General features: G+C 50.9%; 1 protein-coding gene across 1 annotated transcript; it reads left to right on the forward strand.

The window, feature by feature from the left end:
• Positions 1–922: 922 nt before the first annotated feature.
• Positions 923–14,126, forward strand: GCKR (glucokinase regulator). The gene is made up of 19 exons (XM_010219669.2): positions 923–982; positions 2,765–2,920; positions 3,303–3,371; positions 3,681–3,749; positions 4,752–4,825; positions 5,883–5,949; positions 6,352–6,405; positions 7,033–7,127; positions 7,757–7,862; positions 8,132–8,250; positions 8,470–8,568; positions 9,147–9,244; positions 9,485–9,561; positions 10,192–10,288; positions 11,236–11,333; positions 11,756–11,839; positions 12,368–12,517; positions 13,444–13,578; positions 13,947–14,126. Exons 1-19 carry the CDS (start codon positions 923–925, stop codon positions 14,112–14,114), a joined length of 1,875 nt encoding a protein of 624 aa, XP_010217971.2. The 3' UTR covers positions 14,115–14,126.
• Positions 14,127–22,493: the final 8,367 nt, after the last annotated feature.

Genomic DNA, 22,493 nt, shown 5'->3' on the forward strand with positions numbered 1-22,493 from the left:
CAATCTTGCCTCAAATGCAGCTGCAGAAAGAATATTTTTTCTTTGGTCAGCTGCAGAAATCAGTTAATTATTGCCTGATAAGCACCTGCACAGGACTGACTCGCAGGAATGGCAAAAGACTTTTCTCAAGGCTTCCAGCTCCAGACAAACCTCAGTAAAACTACACTTGCACTCTCACAAATGTTGTGAACTGCTCATAATTGCTGATGCAGGGAGTTTTCCAGAATTACTGAATATATATAAAAAAAGGGGGATTTCAGCCTCTGGAGTGGACTTAGAAATACATTCATTTATGTGCAGGGATGCTCTCACAGCTTCCTGTGAGCAGGACTGAAGGGCACTTGGAGCAGGAAAGAGCACCCCTGGCCATTGGGCCTTCCCAGATGTGAGCGACCAGACCCTGGGGGAGATCTGGAGGCAGCTCCAAGAGCTCAAACTTGGGTATATTTTAAGTTTTTCTTTTATTTTTTTTTACAGTTTTCTTCTATGATTACCACAGCTGTGCCCGGACTCTTCCAGCCTTGCTGCAGCCAGCTGGTCCCCACATGTCCCTTATTGCAGGCCAGTATGTTCCTGCTGTGATATGTGGCTCGCTGGTTGCCTTGGCTGCTTGTCCTTGTGTGGCAGCAGTGACGTAGGCAGTGCCCTTGTCCTGCTGGAGCTGGGAGACCATGCCCATAGCTAGAGACATGGGGGGATAAGCTGGGGTAGCTCGATGTGGCAGCAGGACACACGTAGAGAGCAACAGCTTGATCTTTAACTGTCTGGATTAATGATTACAGTGAAGGACTGGTGACGGTAGGACAAAACAAGCTGCAGTGAATCCCAGGGCTCACTGGACCCAGACCCATCCAGGCAGCAGCACCTGCCCTGGGCCCTGGGGACGCTGCCTGGGCAGCTCTGCCCTCTCAGGGCCACGACAATGCGAGGGACGAAGAAATACAGGCACATCATTGAGACGCCAGATCCCGGCAGATGGGAGGTGAGGAGCCCGCTGTGCTGTGTGTTGGTGTGCTTTGCTGGGGAGGGATGGACAGTTGGGCACTGGGAATGTGCTGTGCCAGGACTGGGTGCCTGGAGCATCCAGCAAAGCAACTCTTTGCTGCTTTCTGCAGCTCTATGCCACAGCAGCCTGCGCAGCAAAGCCTCAGAGAGATGTGTGCCCAGCAGCTGTGGGACCACTGCTCTGAGTTTATAACGGCAGCTTTCATACTTCAGTGAAAGGGTTGGTCTAAATTTGCCAAAAATAGTGTCAGACAAGGCACCTCTATGCCCCCGCAGTGGGTTCAAGGGTAAACCCACATCCCATGTTTGAACTGTTACTTTTAGCAAGGAAGGTGGAAGCTGCGAGCAGAGCCCTACAGAGGAGCCCTAGCAGATGTGGTGGTGGACAGGGAAGCCAGCCCCATCATTCTCAGGAATCCCCTGTTCTCCAGTGCATCTCAGTGGGAGCCTGTCTCAAAAATTGGACCCTTCTGCACTGCTAGAACAAACATTTTAGGTTTTCCTAATGCTTGCTTTTTTATTTCAAAGCAGTCTCAAATAAACTGAGAGCCAGTAAAAATTCTTTCTACTAGCTCAATGCAGCTACTTAAATTAGTGTTGCAGACTAAATCACGGTATCTTGAACACAAGACAAGTTTGGCAACTCCAGAAACTGAGGTGAATTTTTCTATTCAGCTAAAGAAGTCAGAAGGCTTTTTTTGTTGTTGTTGCTAACTAGGTTCAAAAACAGAAGTTTCCTCAGACCACTATTTCCCACTTTGCTCTGGCAAGGGAGAGCAGAGGTGCAGAGCATGTGTGTGAGCACATCTTTCGTCTGCTTTTGCAATTCTGTGTCTGGAGACTAGCATGGGGTGCTTGTCATCAGGAAAGGAAAAAACACTTGGAAAGTATGCATCATAAGGCTGTTGCTTAGCATGAGAGACTTCAGAATAATTTTGAAGGAAATGTGAACACAAGTTTAAAAATTGCCAACATGCTTTTTTCAACTTTTTTTTTTTCCCACACTAATTATGGTAGATTAATATGGTAGCTTTATTTGATAAGATAAAAATTTATTTATTTTTGTTTGTTTCCAAAGTGATGTGAGTCTATTTAATCTCACCTACCTGAACTTCAGCTATGTTTTCCTGACAGTGCAGTGGAGATGGCAGGACGCGGGACAGGGATGGTCGGTAGGATAAAGCCTGGTTCAAGGACAGCTGGCAGGCAGCACTGCTGGAGGTGTCTGTGTGACCTGGGCAGGCTGCACCAGGGGCTTTAGCTCGGGTGAGCATTTCCATGATGAGTTTTCGCACCAAGCAGTGACCTGATGGAGCTGGCAGTGGCCTGGATTTAGGAGATACCCTGAAGGCAAGGAGGGCTGGGATGCTGCACAAGAACTGCATAGCTGTCAAGGTTGCCACACTAGGTGTGTAAGGACATCTCCAGGGTGCAGACATCAGAGGGGGTGCAAACATGGGAGGTCTGGGCCCATGGGTGTAGTGGGAAAGGCGCCTCTGGGAAGAGCTGTTTGGCAGCAAACCCTCGTGGGGAAGGGCTGCTTTGCAGGCACGCAGGGTGGTCGGGATGGCCTCCCACCGTACCCAAAGGTCGTGTCCACAGCAGCAGTGCCGATGTGAGTCCCACTGCTCGCTGGTGATGTTTAACCTGTCCAAATCAGTGCTGTTGGGGCCCCAGGAGAGCAGCTGGGGCTGGGCAGTGTCGTCCCTGTTGTCCCGGCTCTCTGGCCCCAGGCTCACCCTTGCTGGCCACCTTGCAGCTGGCTGGCTACGAGGCCACGCTGCCCATCAGTGAGAAGTCCAATCCCATCACACGAGAGCTGGACTGGGCCGACCCAGTGCAGATTGTCCAGCTGCTGAAGGAGTGCGACGCAGAGATCTTCCAGGAGGAGGAGGAAGCCCCGCTCAACTACAAGGTATCTGGGGGCTGCAGCCCAGCATATCCCGCTTCCTTGAAGCTCTCTTTCCTTGCTCTGTGGTTAGGGCCCTTGCTGGGACAGGGTGCCCCAGTTGGCAGCAACCTCCATGGCGCATGGCAAGCACTGTCTCATGAAAGTGTCCCTGCCCTTGCCCTGTCCTCAACGCTAGCATGGCTGCCATGAGGAGAGGCCAGCCCAGAGCTGCCTATTCCATGCTGATCCATCTGGTCCCTGCATGTGGGCGTGGGACAATCTTGGCTTTATGCCTGGGGTGACACCTGGAGAAAAGCAGCCTCAGATGGCCCCAGCACCCCTTATCTCGGGCAGCGTCTAGCTCGGGCAAGGTCCATGTGCGCCCCAGCCCTGCTCTCCTCCTCAGAAGCTGTACAGTGAGTCGGTGCTGAAGACCATGACAGACATCATCAGCAAGGTGCAGGAGGTGCTGAAGGTGAGGGGCTGCAACACTGTGCAGGGCTACCATCATGGCGCAGAGCCACCGACACGGTGCGGGACACGGCGCAGGGCTGCCTGCGTGGCACGGGGCCACTGACACAGTGTGGGACACGGTGTGGGCGCTGCCTATGTAGCTCAGGGCTGGGTTCAGTACAGGGGCAGCTGGTGGGTAGGGAGCCTTTCCGAGCCCAAGGGAGGTCCTGCAGGCAGCCACAGTGCCAGCACCAGGGCATGCATTTTGCCCCACGGTTGGGTTGCGGGTTGCACTGCACCAGGCACTCATCCTGCTCCTTCTGTTCCACAGGACCCAGACAATGGCCTCATTGTCCTGAGTGGTGGCGGCACATCCGGTAGACTGGCCTTCCTCATTGCTGTGAGTAGCTCCTCTCCTCCGCACATCTCTGGGTGCTGGGGTTGCACTGGAGTCCAGAGCAGGACCAACCTGCAGTCTCCTTTCCTGACAGTGCTCAGCCCTGGGCATTCAGTAACCACAAGCCAGATTCTCCTACCCCCTGGAGAGCTGTACATCCCCTCCTAGCCTTTACAACTGCGACGTCTACCAGGCACCCAGCCCCAGCAGAGCCCTTGCAAAATTCTTCTCCTGCCAAAGCAAGCTGGGAACCTCCCATCTGCAAAGAGGCTCTAGTCAGAGTCCCCATCTTCCAGAGAGGTCTCCAGCAGTCAAGATGCTCTTGTCTCTGAGTGCACTCCAACCCCATTCCCATGCTCATACAGACTACCCCATCCACAGAGACATGTCCACTGCCCCAGACTGCCAGCATACCCTGCTCCCACTACCTGAGCTCTCTTGGAGTGGCCACTGAGCTACAGCAGTGATCAAAGGAGTCAAGTTTTGCCTCAGATATAAAGGGACTGGGGGGGAGGGGGCACAGGGTATCCTGAGGACTCGAAGTTCTGCAGGTGAACTGGTGAACTGGAGCTGTCCTCAGGCAACAGCAGAACGCCCAAAGGTAGCTGGGAGGGTAGGCTGGAGGGTAAGATGCCCTATGCTGCTCTGGCGACAGCACTGGGGGAGGCCGTTGGTTTCCAGTTCCTATTTCTAGTCCCTATTTCTGTTTATTATGGGAAAAATCATGTGGTCCATATGGAAGGCAGGAAGCGCTTTCCATATCAGAAGACTCCTCAGTAGTTTCTACCAGAATTGGAATCTGTGATGCAGGCAGAGCTGTCTGGCTCTGGAGATCTCCTGGGCCTGTCACTTTGATGTCTGCTTCACCTCGCCCCGTCACAGAAGATCTGACCTTTTGCATTGCACTGGCCAGGGTGTTCCCAAGGGAGTTAGTCCATAGCTTTGTTACTTGTGTCCTTTTTTTCTTTTTTTTTTTTAGTCTAATACTTTGCTCTCTATCAACAGATTTCCTTTAATAAGCTGCTGAAAGGCCTGGGTCAGCTGCCCTGTTACACATACATCATTGCTGGAGGAGACCGGTAAGGGAGACACTGAGTTTGCTTTTGGTACTGCAGGTCTGTGCTGTGGTTTGGGCAAGCAGGTGATCAGTGTACGTACAAGTCTGGCAGCAGCAGCAGATTACCTTTCTTGCTGGGTTGCCCAGTACAAGCAGACCTGTTACACTTCAGTCTGAGCACCCTAAGCTGCAGCAATTAGGGAGCAGGACTCCATTCCCACCGGACACTGTATATTCCTGCAGAGAGAATTTTTATGTGGGATTTATCAGGGAGCACTATTAGTCCCAGATGTGTTCAGTGACCCAGCAGTAAATCCAGCAGTCGCATTCACAGCAGCTGTGGGTCACTGGCACAGGGTAAGTAATCCTCATGCCAGGACAGTCCTGCAAAGCTCTCAGAGAATTGTACCCATTTGGATGAAATGTCTCCGACATACTAGTTATTTAAATGTGCTCAGTAATATTTTCAGGCCCTGAGGCCAGGTAGCACAGCGTTGTTCCTATCGCTACTGCTCAGCTATGCAAAACAAGATGTATACATTAAGATTGCCTATCAGGAATGGTCTATGGGCCATGCTACATCCAAAGATTTCCTGGGGATAGTCTGGGAAGTGTTAATTGTCCTAGGCTGTTCTAATATTAATAAAACAGCATGGATAATCATGCTTCAGTGCCCAGGAATGGTCCCTGGCCTTCTTTAATTTACTAGTGCAGACATAGCCAATGTGTTTAATACGGCCAAATGCAGCCATCCAGCAGGAAGGAGCATAGGCTGGACCTGCAGATGGGTCTGGATCCTGCAGAGGATCAGAGGCTGATAAGGATTTGAGAGCGGCATGGACAAGTGTCCTTTCTGGGTATAAACAGGGGAAGAGTGAGGAAGATCATTCTTTTGCCTCTGGCTGAGGGTAACAGACGCTTCCCCTGAAAAGAACGTTAATATTTGGGGAATACAGAGAAGGCAAAGAAGACAAAGACAATGATTTGAGAATTAGGAAATGTTTTCAAGGCAGAGACACAAAGAGTAATTTGGTAATCTACCCAAAGGTAGCTGCAGCTTGGCTGTGTTTTCCTTCTAGATCATTGGTGATGTCTCAGGAGGGGCTGGAAGACAGTGCTCTGCTGGGGATTGAGGAGCTAAGGAAGGTGAGGAAGGATGGAGAAGATGGAAGGAAGTCTGTCTGCTTCTTGGGGTGTGTATGGACCCAAGTGGATGATGAAGTCATGAAGGAGCTGATGTGGGGTTAGGTGGGACAACACACAGGACAGCAAGAAACTGCACAACCCAGTTTCCGTGGGCCTCAGGTGAGCTCCTTCCTGTCCCAGCATCTGGGCAGAGTGTGGTGCAAAGGTCCTTCATCCACCTCTCCCATGAGAATGGTATCTCTCTTCCAGACAGCACAGTGAGGAGTCTCTTTTCTCCAAACTTGGATGCACTGTCCCTTATGCAGCAGGTTGATGCAGGGCCCCTTGCCAATATAGGGAGGAATGTTTTTTCCAACTAGACTACAGTCTTTCCCTTTTTTTTTTTTTTTCCTCCAAACTCAGGTCTGCAATGGGAAAAAGAGAGTGGTTTTTGTTGGCATCTCCTGTGGCTTATCTGTAAGTGCTTTGCTGGTGAAGGCAGGTTGGCTGGGAGCAAGACTGATTCATAATTGCTGGCATGTGGAGGAGCAGTTACACTCAGGATGGATGAGATCCATGGCAATCAGCCATGATGGAGGCAGCTGGCAGCTCTCTTGGGTGGGTCTGTGGACATCTGGGTAGCTGGGCTGGTTTTCCATCCATATTCTGCCTTGCAGGAGACAGAACATCCTTTGCACACCAGTTTCACTCTAATTCATAATGTTGTAGTTAAGCTAAGGCACTTTGAGATATCACAGACATCCTGAAATCCTTCAGAAGTTTGTAAATGCCAGCAATGATGTCATCAGGGATTACATTGCTAATACGTTCTGCTAAATACTAAGAGCCACAGATTTGGCTTTTAACAATAACCAAAGTTTTGTCTTTAGAAACATAGTGAGAAAGTATTTGTACATGCATATCTCTGAGAGCAAGTTGTGCCCTCCTGTACCTGGATGGTCTCTGTCTTGCAGGATCTTAGTCAGACATCAAGATTCATTTTTAGTTGTGTGTGTATAGGACATTTGGTGGCAGTAAGCACTTGGGGGCACCTCTGGTGCACTCCAGATGGCAGAGGGGGGTTACGGCTTTGCTTTGTTCCAGGCTCCATTTGTGGCAGGGCAGCTGGATTTCTGCATGAATAATCTGGATATCTTCCTGCCAGTCCTGGTGGGCTTCAACCCTGTCAGCATGGCCAGGTAATACCTGCACCAGTTCAAGGGATGTCAGGGAGAGTGCAGCCATCCCATGTGAGCCTGGAATAGGTTCCTACTGGAAAACAATGCTCCCATCCAGCTTGGACCTCCCTAGCTTGTTTCCACTGAGACCTGGGTGTGTGTCTTGTGCCAAGGGAGGTGTCACTTTGTGGGCAGTGTGGTAGAGCAGAGCTTGGCTGGCAGAGATAGAAAAGAAAGCTCAGGACTGACAGGTCAGATGAGAGGACTTTGCTGGGAAACCAGGTTGTCCTGCTCCCGAAAGCCACGTGCAGCTGAGGGGTATCGAGAGCCTCTGCAGGCAGGCAAGGGCCACAGCTGCTTAATGCCACATCACTGAAGCTGCACGGGAGCAGGGTGAGGTTTTAGGTCAGGCAGGATCCCATGTCTCTAGGGGGATGTGAACTTATGGGTCCTAGAAAGAGGCTGAGAGTCAGTACAGTCACAGGCTCTCCACAGACATAGTTATGGCATGGAGCACAGAAAGCTCTGCCAGGGGATGGGGGAACCTTGAGCAGAGATGCCAGCTTCTCTGCCTCCAGGGCACAGCCTCAGAGTGACCTGAGGCTTGGCGAAGCGGAAGTGTCTTCTGTTACGCTGCATGTCTTCTACAGGAATGACAGGATTGAGGGCTGGCACTCCACTTTTCGCCAGGTTGCTGAACGGATGCAGAAGCTGCAAGAATTGCACAAAGCCTTCATCCTCAACCCTGCGGTGGGGGTGGGTAGTGCTCCGCAACAGTCCTGCTCTCCTCAGGAATGACACTTTGCCTCTGCTGTGGTCTCCCCAATAGCCAAGACTGTTTCTCATTATCCACAGGGTGTTACGATGAGGAAAGGTCCAGGGATCATGGAAGACAAGGGGGAATTGGGGTGTAAGGCAGCTGGGCTAGGAGACCCTTCTCTGAGTTGTCGTGTAAAGGCTTTAGTCAATTACAGAGAATGTTTGATGGCTGATACCCTTGTACATCTCCTTTTCCTCTCCCACAGCCTGAAGGCATCTGTGGCTCTTCACGGATGAAAGGTGGGAGTGCTACCAAGATCCTGCTGGAGACCCTGCTGCTGGCAGCACATAAGACCATCTCCAGGGCGACTGAGATTGCGGACAAGTGAGTATTTGGTTGCTGAATTCTGTCAAGCAAGCAGGCAGCTTCCCCATGAGATACAGCTGTTGTCACAGCTGGTGCTGGTCTCTGAAAAGAGAAAGCTGCTGCTTGGTATGAATGATACGTGGACTGGCCTCTGTCTTGAGAAGATGCAGCCTCTGGCCTTATTTGATGGGGTGCACTGGCTTCTATGAGCCTCAGCTACATCCAACCTCTGTCTAGGTGCCTTGTGGAGATCCTGAGAACATATGAACGGGCGCACAAAGTCACCTACACTCAGAGCAGAAAGATAGCTGCCCTGTTGAAGCAAGCAGGTACCAGGTGAGGTGTGCTGTCAGCCCTCTTCTACCTGCAGCAGCAAGGCTGGCTTTGGGTATGGAGGAAGGGGTGGGTCCCAGTGGGCACAGCCTCAGGCAAAAGCCAGTTAAGTGCCTGCTTCTGCACCTGCCCAAATAAGAAAACACAGCTTTGGGAAAAGCAGGAGGCAAGCTCCACCACAGCGTGTGCACCTCGAACGCTACCACAGGTTGATTGCAGCTTCTCTCTTGTGTTCACCAGTTCCATCCCCTGAGGATGTGGATGGTGGCAGTTCCCCCATGTCCCACGCGTTGTGCTCTTCTGCCCGCATCTTGCAACCTTCCCATTCTAGGCTTTTCCTACCCCAGCACTCTCCTCACCCTGTGCTGAGCTGCTCCCACATCCAGCTCTTTTGGGATCTTACCCTGGGCTATTCCTGCACCCCACAGAGCTGATTGCCCTGTGCTGGGCTGTTCCCACACCAGTGCTGCTGACAGCTCTTCTGTCTGCATGAGTGCCCATGCATGTCCTGCGCTGTGCTGGGCTCTCCAAAGCTCTCAGCACTGCCACTCAGTGATCACCTCTTGCTGTACCTTCTCCAGTCTGCAGAAGAAGGCCTGTGTGTACATGGTGGGCTGGCACACACTTGGTCTTATTGCAATCATGGATGGCGTGGAGTGCGTTCCAACCTTTGGGGCAGGTAAGGGATGATGCTATGTTGCAATGTGCTGTGTCCTTCGCAGGGCCAGGGCAGAGGCTCCTTGATAACTGTGAATCACTTAAGGAGGGTCCTGGGATTGCACCTGGTCCAGTGAGTGACTGTCATGGAATCCAGCCCCACTCCCACCCTCTCTCCCACCCTCTCTTCTGCATTTGTGCTCCAGACCCTGCACTACTGCCTTTGGCTTGCTTGCCTGATTCCCTGTAATTTTCTCCACAGACTCCAAGGATATGCGAGGCTTCCTAATTGGGGACCACAGTGAGTTCTTTAACCAAGAGACAGAGCTACTATCACAGGTAAGATCTGTCTACACAAGAGCAGCAGTGAGGCCCAGTGTGCAGAGTTACTGGGACAGGATCTGTCTGTCTGGGTGCTCCTGTAGATCTCCCAACAGCATCAGGTGACAGTGCTGGATTGCTGCACTGAGATCAATCCAATCAGTGGGTTCTCAGGGATGAGAAACAGAGCACTATTTCTCCACACTGTGAGATGCCAGCTGGCTGCCTTCTGCCTGGATTCCCCAGCGCCTGGCAGAGGTGGGTTCCCTGAGACAAGCCCAGGGAATGACCCGGCTGGGGCACAAAACCCACTCGGAAAGAGCTACCCTCAACTTCCTGATGAGAGAGTGGGGAAAACAAAGACAGATTCTTTTTGGAAAATGGAAATGGCACCAGTTAGAAAACAGGAAAATCCTGTTAGAAACAAAGAAAACTGAGGTGGCATGTGGTGCCTGGCTTGTGCTGCCTCCTGATGCACTCCCCATCCCCTGCACTGAACCTGGTTCAGGCTCGTGTGAAGGATTCTCTTGGCAAAGAGAGGCCATGGAAGCACTGGTGTTGAAGGAGCAGGGGTCCAGTTGAGCCTGTAGCAGAGGAGCCTGCAGCAGAGCTGATGCCACTGTAAGCAGCACCTTCTTTTCCCTGCAGAGCCCACAGTTTGCTTTCTCTCAGGAAGACTTTGTGAAGACCGTTCTGCCCTCCCTGACCGAGCTTGACACAGTCCTCTTCCTCTTCACCCTGGACGGTGAGGCGAGAGTGGGGGCAGCGGGCAGTGCCTGGGACACTGTGAACAAGGGGGCAGCTGCTGAGGCTGCTGGGGATGGCAGAGAGCGGTGCTGAGCAGACCGACAGCTGGGGAGCAGCTGCGGGCAGGTGCCGCAGGGTGGCTTGTGCAGAGGGAGGGGGAACAGTGCGGGCGAGGAGATGTGTTTGTGGGCAAGCGGCGCATGTGTGGAGGGGACGGTCGCACACACCAGGGTGCATGTGTGTGCATGTGAGAATGCATGCAAGGGACATGTGAGGAACATGTATCCAAGTGCATATATGGGTGAGGAAGGTCATGTCCACTGGGATGCATGCGTCTGAATGTGAGTGTTCATGCAAGGGTGTTTGTGTGTAGCATGTGTGCGAGACGCGTGCACCTAGTGAGGCATGCACACACATATGCATGCCTGGGGAATCACGTGCACATGCAGGAAAAGGGCTTGTGGGGGTGAGGAGCATGTGTGTGTGTATGTGGGGAGGGGTCTGTGTGTATGCCTAGGCGTTCATGTATACGTATGTGCACATTTGTGTGTGTGAGTCACTGCAGGGGGTGGGCACCAGTACATGAATGAGGAGCTCATGTGCTGGGGGACATGTGGGAGTGCTGTGCACAGGGACCTGTGTGTGCATGAGGGAGGCTCATGTGACTCTGTGTTTCTACACCATGAACATGAGTTGGGGGTGTGGGTGCAGGTGCAATGGTAACATTCAGTGTGTGTGTGAGAGGCTTAGGTGTGTGGATCCCATGTGTCTGTGTGTGAGGTTGCATGCACATGTGTGGAGGCTGTGTTCACACACACAGATGTGCAGGCTGCTTTGGCTGGATCTCCTGGAAAGGGGCTTTTCCCTCTTTCTGGTGTTTTTTTTTTTTTTTTTTTTCTGGTAGCTAATGCTGGGCTCTGTCCCCATCTCTCTCTTTATCCCAAGATGACCTTCCTGAGGTGGAGGAGCTTGTGGTCCAGGTGAAGGAGAAGACATCCAACATCCAGGCACTGTCTCATGCCACAGTTGGCCAAAACCTTCCAGTAAGAGAAAGGAAGACCTTGCCTCATTGCAACCTGTAAGGACAGCGGCACAGGGTGCAATCAGACCGTCTCTAACAAAGCTGCTGTAGCCAGGGCTGCATGAGATGCAAGGCAAAGAGAGGTTCTTGCCTGAGTGCCCTGGCCCTGCTCTGATCTCACTTACTTACATTCTTGTGGGGACAAAAGTGACCACGTGCTGGTGTGTTTTCCACCCCGTTGGTGTTTGTTTATCATTGTCATTTAGAATGTGTTGTCAGCCCTAGTACATGAGCATCCATCCTGCTTCCTACTGCAGTCAGCAACCTTAGACATCACCAAGGTCCCATTGCTCCCCTTGCCCATATGCTCCTGGCCCTGGGATGTGCAGATGAGGAGCTGTGGTCCCTGCTATAGCAGCAGACTTTTTTCCTTCTCTCCACCAGGCCTCTCTCAAGAAGTTGTTCCCAGCCATCATCAGCATTGTGTGGCCCATACTGTTCCTGGAGTACGAGGGGAATTTTATCCAGGTACCACCCTCCACCTGCTTCCCTCCGAAGGAGGCTGCGTTGGTGTGCCCAGCTTGGGCCATTGCCCTTGGCCAAAGGCTGCAGGCAGCTCCCTCCTGTGTTGAAGGGCTAACACGACCTTCCAGCCTAGACCAGGCCGGCCCATGCCTGGAAGCAGCCGGCATGGGCTGCAAGAGCACCACAGGGGCAGCCGCACGGCATCTCTGCTTTTGATGAGCAGGTGAGCAGAACCCATGCTGCTCCTGCATGCTGGGAGCTGACTCTTTGGCCACAGCTCTGCAGCTGTTCATGAGCCAGATCAAGCTGAGGTGTCCAAGGCACTGCAGAAGCCAACAGTGCTGCTGTAGAGCCTTTCTCAGCAGGGATAGCACGTCAGCCAGCCTATCTTCTCCGTGATCTGGTGAATCTCCTAAACTCTGTGCTGCGCAGTGACCCTGGGCTGTATCAAAGGAGAGTGCTGGGCACAGAGGTGGTAGAAGACCTTGTTGGTAGCCCTGCTCCTTCAGATCATGTCTCTGTTTTGCACAGAAGTTCCAGCGGGAACTCAGCACCAAGTGGATCCTCAACACGGTCAGCACTGGGGCTCATGTTCTGAAGGGCAAGATCCTCCACAATTGTATGGTAGACTTGCGGATCAGCAACTCCAAGTTCTTCTGGAGAGCCGTGTCCATCCTACAGGTAATACAACCCTGGCCGACGGCCCAGGGAAAGGCAGGGGGGTCTCCATGTCAGGGCCCTGAAGCCAGGGTCAGATGGATCTCTGAACTGAGGAGAGAAGAGATCAAGTTCATTGTGAGAGAAAGAGAAGGACAGGCTGCTCTCGAGGAGTTTGGTGCTCCTGACAAAGCCTTTTGCTGGCTACTGGTGTTGCTTCTGGACAGACTGGCACTACACAGAAAACAGCCAACCCTTGTTTTCTGGCAATTTCCATTTCTAGTGCCATGGTGAGGATCAAGACTGATCCCAGGAGAGGTCTGCGGACCTTTCAACAGCTCAGTGTCTGGAACCCTACCAAGCTGGAAGTTGAGGAGGCCTCAGGCGGGAAGTGGGAGAATTCTGGGCATAGCTAGACACCTCCTTCAGAGTTCACCGCTCATCTAACCAGGCCTCTGAGGGCTGCTGAGGCAGGTTTGCACAAGGCTCCTGAGGAAAGTTTCCGAGGGGCTGGGGGGCTCCTGAAGCAGATTGAACCCAGAGCCTGTGTGCTTGGAGATACTCAAACTCATCAGCACATGGTCCTGAGCAACCTGCTCTAGGTAGATATGCTTTGATCTGGGAGTCAAACTAGGACCTCCAGAAATCCCTTCCTGCCTGAGTTATTCTATGACTCAAATGAGATGTCACTGTCTGATGCTGCGCTATTCAGGCAATGAGAATCATTAAAAGAGCCCAGAGAACTGTCAGACTGGTTATTGGCCTCACCAGCATGCGCCCTTCTCCGTACTGTCTGTCTTGCTTGTAGATCTGCGTGGACACATATGGGCATTTGCACAGACATAGGCATTACTGTCTGTGGCTGTGCTTCATCTTCACTTTGCATTGCTTCTGTCCATTTGCTGTGGGACATCTCTGCGCTGCCTTTAATGTGTGCATTCTCCTTGCAGCGCTTCACAGGGCACACGGAGGCCAGGTGCCTCGATAGCCTCCTGCAGGTCATCTATGACTCTGAAGTGCTGTTAGATGATCTCCGTGGCAAAGACATCTCCACACACATTGGGGTAGCAACTGAAAAAAACAAGGTAATTTGGATCCTCTTCACCCTCAGGTTTCATCCTTCTGTTCATGGCAGAAGGCATCAGGAAACTCAGCCCTAGTACTGGGTGCTTTCACGCCAGGCAGGAGTTTAGCACACTACTGCATGCAGAGGGATTGGTCTCTGAAAGCCAGCCTGAGCAGAGGAGAAGCAGTGGACAAGCACCATTAAAGCATTCCCTTGGCAGGCCAGGGCTGTGGTGCCAGTGTGCAGGGAGCCCTTGACCCTTGGGCTGTTCGTATTGGAGTGGAGGGGGATCCATATAGCACACGATGATGTGTAAGAGCTACTGTCCCTCTGGGGAGCCAGAGTGGTCCAGCAGCTATTCTGATGCCCTCTCTCCTCTCCTTGCAGGTCGTCCCCACAGCACTGCTGTGCTTGTTGAGAAACTGTTCAGTGCAGGAAGCCCGAATGCACCTGGACACCTCCCACTCCATCCGTGCTGCCATTGAGGCGTCACTGAATGCCCCAGGGCACAAACAAGGAGCAGAAAAATCTGATACTGCAAGCAGGACTACATAGGAAGCATCATCCTAACTCCAAGGAGGCATGTAGATAAGGAACTTGGAGTTTGTGTCAGTCCAAGCGTGTGCTCTGGCTGGGCAGCCCCGCCATCTTCCAGCCCTGGAGCCTCTCCAAGGGCCTCGAACAACAGCAGGAGCTGGGTAGGGTGAATGCACCTTCCCAGCTCTTGGGGAGGGGTTTGTGCTCTGGAGTCTTCTGCTTCGCCCTGGGTTGCTGGGGCCTCCTCAGGTGAAGTGATGCAATATCCTGCATAGGGGCCTGCTGTGGGGGTTAAAACGTCACTGACAGCTCCTGTGTCTCTGGGACGATCTGAGCTGTGGGCTGCAGGCAAGGCAGGAGCAGGGGGTTGTGTCTGTTCACATGGGGAATAGTCAGAGTTGTACTCTCCAAGATGAGCACTTTTCCTTTTGGATAGGTGGGGGGAAAATAAAGCACAGGAATGGAATGGACCATCCGAGTCATCAAATTAAGCCTCTGCTCTCAGGACCAAAATGCTATATACTCTCTTAAATGAACCAGACTTCATATAATCCATTTGATTGCTCATTCCTTTTTTTTTTTTTTTTTTTTGCCCTTAGCAGACCGTCAAACTTTGCTCCTTTGACATTTGTATCTCTCCTACTTGTTTTAGCCTGAGCTCTTTCATGGCCAGAAAACAGTGACTCCAGCCCTGATCCCTTGGATGAAATCATGTCCTTTTATGTAGTCCTGCTGGCTCAGACAGGCTGTGCACCACTGGCATCTCTTGTAATGCAGGCAGAATTCCTCTTAGGGTCACTGCCAGCACCTGCCCTCTCCATGTGCACACTTTGACTGCATTTCTGGTGAATGCACCGCAGCAGTACTCCTTATCTTGTAGGTACAACTGCACCAGGTCCTTGCACCACAACATTAATATTCCTCCCCATCTCTTGGAAGCACCATGCAGGATGTAGCCCAGTCTGATTTGCTCCTCATGCTCTCAGGGCCATGCACAGAACAGATGGATGAGCATGTTGCTACTGGGTACAGTCGAAGTTAATGTTACTACCACACACTTCCCCCAGTTTCCCATTATGGCCAGCACTACCCTTACGGGTGTGACTGGTGGCATCAAGGACACAAGTCCTTTAACCTGCATGTTCAAATATGGTCAGATGAGGGATATCCAAGGGAGTCAGATTCCCCTTGGCCATAGAGGGAGCTAGGAGTGGCCTAGTCATCATCTGATACCTGCCCTGCCTGCCCTGCTGCTGCCTGCTGCTGACCAGAACTCCTCCTGCGCAGGGCCCATCGCTTGGCCCCAGCCTAGAAGGGAAAACTCTTGCAGTCTGCTGCGCGCATCACGCTGGCTTGCACAGCGGGTTTTCACCTGCTCTCCGTCACACCCAGCAGTGTGTTCTGTGTGCCATGCCTACCTCTGATTGGAAAACACTCCCTCCCTGCCTTCTCCTCAAAGTCTAGCAGCAAAGACGCAGCAAACAAGATGGACTCAAAAAATGATGATGAAGGAACTTGCTGGCTGCACCTGGCTCTAGAGAGCTGCACTGCTGGCATCCCTTTGTGGCCTGCTTTGCGCTTACAATTTTGAGCCTGTCTTCCTTTACTTGGTTTTTAGCTTCCCTTTTGGCACTGTGGCAGCTGTTTTTATTGAAAGCCATGCAGCCCAGTGTGGAAGAATTGTTTGAAAGCAGGAACTGAGAGGAAAACTAGGGCCTAACACAGCTCTGGCATTACAGAGGCCTGCTTGGGGTGCTACACAGTTGCCACTTCCAGGATGGTTGGTAGGCACGGACTCTGCTCCTCCACGGTTCCCTGGGCAACGCAATCTGCCCTCCTTGCAGCTGCAAAAGGGAGTAACGGAGGATGGAGCGGGGTGAAGGCACCGCGGCCAAACTCTGTTGCACTCCCTGTGCTGGGCTGCTGATAAGCCGCACAGTGGCTGTCTAATGGGAGATACAGGATAACAAGTCCGGTGCTGAGCCAGCAAAAGTGGCAAATGATGAACTTTGCTTGAACTTTGCTCATTATAATGTGAAAACCATACCTCCATCCCAAAAGTTACCCGCCTCCGAGGTACGACCACCCCTCACTGAGCATGCGCTCTAGATTTTCGGTTGACTGTACCTTTAAATGAAAGCGAGAAACTTTTTCACCAATCAATAACAATATTAAGTATGACTCTAGTCACTCAAGCTCCACCTGAGTGTAAAGAAAAGTATAAAAGGTGAACTAAGGATGAGAAGTGAGAGGGAAGAAACCATCGTAACTCTTGGGTCAGTCAACAGGCTGAGCCCCCTTCCCTCCCCTCAGGTCCGGACGCTGCCTGAGGAGACTAAGAAGTGGGAGGGGAAGAAACCATCGTAACTCCTGGGTCAGTCGACAGGCTGAGCCCCCTTCCCTCCCCTCGCGCTGGGACGCTGCCTGAAGAGACTAAGAAGTGAGAGGGAAGAATCCATCATAAATTCTGGATCAGTTGATGCGCTGATCCCCCCTTTCCTCCCCTTGCGTCAGGATGCCGCCTGAGGAGACTCGAGACTGAGAGCCCTCTCCCATCTTCTGGGGTGAGTGATGATTGCACATTTGTACATCAGAGCTAGCTAAAAACCCCACGCTCTAGTAGAGAATTTCCTGTACTGACATCCGAAACCTGCTTTGTAAATGTTGCATTTGAATAAATCATACTGTTTGTGAACTCGACTACTTGTTTGGGGGGAGGCGATCGGACCTACAGTTGACAGACTGTTCGTGAATCCGATACTGCCAGAGTCGAGCTTATAGTTGATTACACTATTTGGGAACTCGATTCGCTCCTAGGAAGGCGATCGGACCTACGGTCCACGGACTGTTCGCAAATCCGATACTGCCAGGGTCGAGCTTATAGTGGATCACACTATTTGGGAACTCGATTTGCTCCTAGGAAGGCGATCGGACCTACGGTCCACGGACTGTTCGCGAATCCGATACTGCCAGGGTCGAGCTTATAGTGGATCACACTATTTGGGAACTCGATTTGCTCCTAGGAAGGCGATCGGACCTACGGTCCACGGACTGTTCGCGAATCCGATACTGCCAGGGTCGAGCTTATAGTGGATCACGCTATTTGGGAACTCGATTCGCTCCTAGGAAGGCGATCGGACCTACGGTCCACGGACTGTTCGTGAATCCGATACTGCCAGGGTCGAGCTTATAGTGGATCACACTATTTGGGAACTCGATTCGCTCCTAGGAAGGCGATCGGACCTACAGTCCACAGACTGTTTGTGAATCCGATACTTTTTTTTGATATCTCCTTCCCCCCCACACCACCACTACCACTACGGCTTTCAAACTGCAACATTTTCAACACACCCAGATAACCTTCTTTTTCCTTTTTTTCTAGAATAGTACCTGGCTGATCCAGGCACATGAGCAAATTGGTCTGCTGTTATTTAACTTCAGGTTCTAAAACCTCCTAAAGGAAGCATTTTCTTTGCGCTGCTTTTACTGCCCATGCTCAGCTAATTGTGACCCACGATGCAGAGCACCTTTGTCCATCATTTTCCTCAGCTTAAGGTGAAGTCAGTCCTGGCAGAATGGGCAGCAAGGTGAGTTAGTGATGGCAGAGCGTGCCCACATTGGGGATCTCTGAGGAAATGCAGCTGCCCGCTAGCAAGCGGCAACTGTCCTGGGCTCCAGGGTCCAGCACAGGCGTGCTGGCCTCACAGGCCGCTGGGCTGGTTCAGGAGTGGGAAGTGGAGAGCCTATATGGTTGGGTGTCCCGCACCGCCGAGTGGAGAGTGCTTGGGCATGAAGGGGCAGGGGGATGTGATGCTATTGCCACTTCCTTCCTTCTGCCTTTTTTTTTTTTTTTTAATAATAAAGTCCCAGGCTTGCCAAGTCCCCTCTCTTTGCATGCATTCTGTTTACATGTGCAAGGCAGCGCCTGCAGACCACCAGCCTGCTGCAGCACTGCCCTCGCCTGGCACCCCCATATAGGCTGGCATGGCGCAGCGGCCCCCCAGCTCTTGCCCGTGAAGGACAGGTATTCCAGTGAAGGACGGATATTCCAGCTGCCAAGGAAGCAGAGCAGGAGCGTGGGCAGGGCTCTAGAGCAGGGCGGGGAGGGGAGCTGTGCCAGCTGCGGTGCAGGGGTTTCACGCAGCCCACACATGCCCCGTCCTCCCCAGCAGCTGACGTACTCAACCTCATGTTCCACTGCCGAGCTCTTCCAGCCGCTGCCCGTGCAGAGGTCACCACGTGACCTTCACTTTATAGGGCTGCTGAATCTCTCAACCATTTAGTACTATGAGATACATCAGCATTTCTTTATGGTTGCCTAACTTTTACTACTCTCTGTAAACCCCACTCTGTGTCTGAGAGACTCGGACTCAGTAATTTTCACCTCAGACCAGGGGATCCTGCCCCTAAGCTTGGCCCAGGGGAGGCCACACCTGGAGTCCCGTGTCCTGTGCCGGGCTCCCCCGGACAAGGGGGACATGGAGCTGCTGGAGAGAGCCCAGTGCAGAGCTACAGCAGTGATCAGAGCGCTGAGCCTCTCCGCTGTGGAGAGCTGAGAGCTGCCCTTCTTCAACCTGGGCAGGAGAACGCTGGAGGGGCTCATCAGTGCGTCCAAATCCCTTAAGGGAGGGTGACACGAGGATGGGGCCACACTCCTGCCAGTGGAGCCCAGCGACAGGACAAGAGGCAACAGGCACAAACTGAAGCTCAGGGAGTTCCGTCTGAACACGTGGAAGAGACTTCTTGACTGCGAGGGTAGCAGAGCACCAGAACAGGTTGCCCAGGGAAGCTGTGAAGTCTCCTTCCTTGAAGATATTCAATAGCCAAACGGACAGAAGTCATTAAGAAGTACTCTAGGTGACCTTGTTTGAGCAGAGAGGTTGGACTAGAGAGGTGCCAGAGAGATCTCCAGAGGTCCCTTCCAACCTCAAACCTTCCATGATTCTGTGATAAAGAGAAAAAGTCTTTTTTTGAGGTTTACTGTATTCCCCCCCCTTTTATTTTTTTCCCCAGAATACTTTAAACAACCCTCTATAATAGAGCACTATTAAGTACTCCATTTTCATTATGGAATTGACATCCTTAACTTTGAAGAGAGCTGGTTTTCAGAGCCAAGTGTCACACTGAAAGAAGTAACTCTGTGCCGAGTCTCATTCCTAGCGTCACAGCACCCAAGGGTAACATCAATGCTCTGGCTGGACGCTTCTCACACAGCTCACCCAGCAAACACCAGCCCTGGCTTCCAAACCTGCGGCAGCTGCGCAGCAAGCTGTCCACGTGACACCGACTGCTCCTGCAAAGAAAACTATGTAGTGGAAGAGCTTGCCTAGCAAAGGCATGGTGTCTTCACCACTGGAGATTACAACAAACAAATAAATAAATACAATGTCAGAAGCACTGCCTCCGGAATGGGACATAGCTGTATGTTTGACGTGTTTGTATGATCGATGTTTGCTGTGGTGCCATTCCTGCTAGCTACACACAGCAGTCCAGCTGCTTCACTCTGGATGAATAGCCAACTGATACAGCGGGCTCTGTGCAAGCCGCATCCCTTGATTCACAGCTCCCTGTGGACCTAGGCAGAACAGCTCAATTCTGGAGCATTCTGCCATCATTAAAACAGCTAAAGAACTCTCAGATCCTGCACTAGACAACTTTCAGAGCAGACTGCTTGATAATAACCTGAGAAGCTCCGTGAATTGTTATTAATGGGTTTTAATCATCCTTGGAAGAATGAGGAAATGCTTGAGAGTTAAGGAAAATAAACAAAAAATAGAAACTCCCTTCCTTTGGAAAACAAACAAACGAACAAAAACAAAAAACACAAACACAGAACAAAACCACCTTAGCATTTCTGTAAGGTGTTGTTCTAGGGCTCTACACACTATCCAGTGCTACACAAAGGTCAGTGGAGCGCATATTAGACACTGGTTACTAATTGCTTAAAAAGCAATAATTTAAAGTAGGGTTTCTTAGGACAAAGCAGAATCCCAGAGTCTGCAAGTATGGGGTATCTTTATCGATAATGCTGATGAAAGTAAAAAGCAACTGCCAAGAAAATCTGCAGATTAAAAAAGCTGATGACAAATGAAAGCAACAAAGCCATTAACTATATAGCAAAGTTTTATGAAACAATTGCTCAACCAAAAAAAAAGTTATTGAGTTCTATGCTGCAATAATTCAGTAAAATATATACATTTATTTTTAAACACCAAGGACAGACTAGTTCATCATGTTGCTGTCTGGACTTATACTCTGTAAAATTGTATTTATATAAAGCAAGCCAGCCCTCAAACCCAAATTGATATGAATTTAAATTGAAACGCTTAAGATAATAGATTTCTAAGTAGGTGTAAACGCTGTAATGCAGCATCTGAATAAGAAAAGAAACATCAGCTAAGAGCACAGAGCTGTTATCACTGTCTTCTACATAAATCAGACCAGCCTAATCTAGATGCCTCTGGACTTAAAAAAGTAAAGCCCACTATTGGGCTAACTATGTCTACAAATAAGCTGGAAGGAATTTCTGATACAATAACGCTACTTGAGTTACCACAATTGACCAGTATGAGATGCAGAGGCTGAAATTAAAAATAACTCCAATGAGAAGGCAAATATTTTTTAATATAATTAATCACTGGAACAATTATCTAGTGCCTAGCTGTTTTCTCTTACTTTTTTTCCTAGATCAAAACTAGGTCTTTTCTAAATGTGTACTTGCTTGAACAGAAGAACGCCAAACTTGCTGGGGTAGGATTTTTGACCTTGATTTGCAAAAAGCCAGGCTACACCTACTCACTGTACGGCTACCAAAAGCAGCAAACATTAGACTCCTGGGTGCTTGAAGGGTAAACATAACTGAGCATGTTAGGTTGTGGTTCAATTGTCTGTTGCTATAGATGTATTTACAATACGAAGTATGCATAATGCCCTCTATACCCCAGCAGGCACACCTTCCTTGAGGCTGGCTTTTCCCATGCCCTCTGAGCAGCATTTTGGGGCACGACTGCAGCAGTCCATCGACAGCAAGTAAGAGCAAGTGCTCCGGAGCTGGCCACAGGCTGAGAAGCAGCGGATTGTACTGCTGCAGGACTTGTCACGTCTCTGCCTACAGCCTTGCGCTGCCACCACCTCCTCTGTGTGCAGCAGTGCCACCAACTCCCCAGCTGAAGTCACTCCAGCAAATGACCCACCATAACACAGGGAGAGGTAAGTACAGAGGAATGATGGATGGACTGTTAGATACTGATTTTTGTTCTGTGTCACAGTATGTGCGAGACTACATTGTTGTTTTGACAAAATCCAGACAGTAATGATGAACTAGAAGGCCTAGAAAATAATGCTGATTCATTACTTATAAGCAACGGTAAACAGGACTCTTAACTGAATTCCACAAAGAAGAACCTTCTTTAATACTTGGGTTTATGTTGTTGCCCATGTGTGGGGCAGGAAGGTAGTAAACATGCATGGTCAAAGTACAGCTGTGTGAGGAGAAACAGGATGAGAGAACTGAGCAGCACCAGCGAGCGCGCACACGCTGGCACACGCTACGCAGGTACAGCTGGAACCAGGAACAGCAAATACCAAATGAACAAGTCACCTTCTCACACGGCTGATGCTTTATTTTGTCTTATTCTTATCTTGCCCCTCTTGCTCCAAGCCTTATAGGCCCTACATGGAATTCGGATACATGTACTGCCAGTGTAGCACTGCAACCATCGTGACAACCAGAACCAACAGGCAGCAAAACTACTGCATTCAATGACACCGAAGCACCACAGGCTGGCTGTTATACAGGTGTTACCACACACGGTACAGACAGTGGTCACCTGCAGGCTGCTTTGCCTTTTCTTGTACAGCAGCAGCAGCTCTGGAGAACCCTTTTGCTGTACAGCACTTGGACTGCCAAGGCCAATGAGATTATGCTGGTAAAAAAACACACATAAATCCGTCTGTTCACCAGGCACCGCACAGGCTCCCCTGTGAATCTGAACGCTGTCAGCTTTCCTAGATAGGGTTTCCCAGATGAGTCTGAAACAGCAAGCTGTCTTCAGGAGACCAGTACATGTCATTGTATTACATTAGTTCCCAGGGATCTCTGAAAGGCCAGTGAATCTCTAACAAAAGGCCGGATAGTCCTTATTCCCCATGGGACTGGAAGACCTTCTACATATATTCCATGTCCAGTGCTACTGAAGACATATGCCAGGGGAACATCAGACTTCTGACCAGGATGATAATGATATCCCATCACTTCGAAAAAGAGCAGAGATCATGCCCTGCTGGCTGCTGCTGAGCTTGGGCACCTGAGCACAAAGCACAGGCCATGCTTGTGCAGCACACTAGAGTACGTGCCAGGAAGGTATGTGCTCCTCTATGGCAACCTTGCCAACACAC

Source organism: Tinamus guttatus, unplaced genomic scaffold (assembly GCF_059628265.1).
Source record: "Tinamus guttatus ecotype Peru unplaced genomic scaffold, ASM5962826v1 Tinamus_guttatus_pri_ptg000531l, whole genome shotgun sequence".
Classification (NCBI taxonomy): domain Eukaryota; kingdom Metazoa; phylum Chordata; class Aves; order Tinamiformes; family Tinamidae; genus Tinamus; species Tinamus guttatus.

Coding starts and splice junctions, on each gene's coding strand:
- GCKR (XM_010219669.2), top strand. CDS start 923: ATGCGAGGGACGAAGAAATACAGGCACATCATTGAGACGCCAGATCCC. Junction 5,950..6,351: donor GGATTGAGGAGCTAAGGAAG/GTGAGGAAGGAT, acceptor CTCCAAACTCAG/GTCTGCAATGGGAAAAAGAG. Junction 7,128..7,756: donor AACCCTGTCAGCATGGCCAG/GTAATACCTGCA, acceptor TGTCTTCTACAG/GAATGACAGGATTGAGGGCT.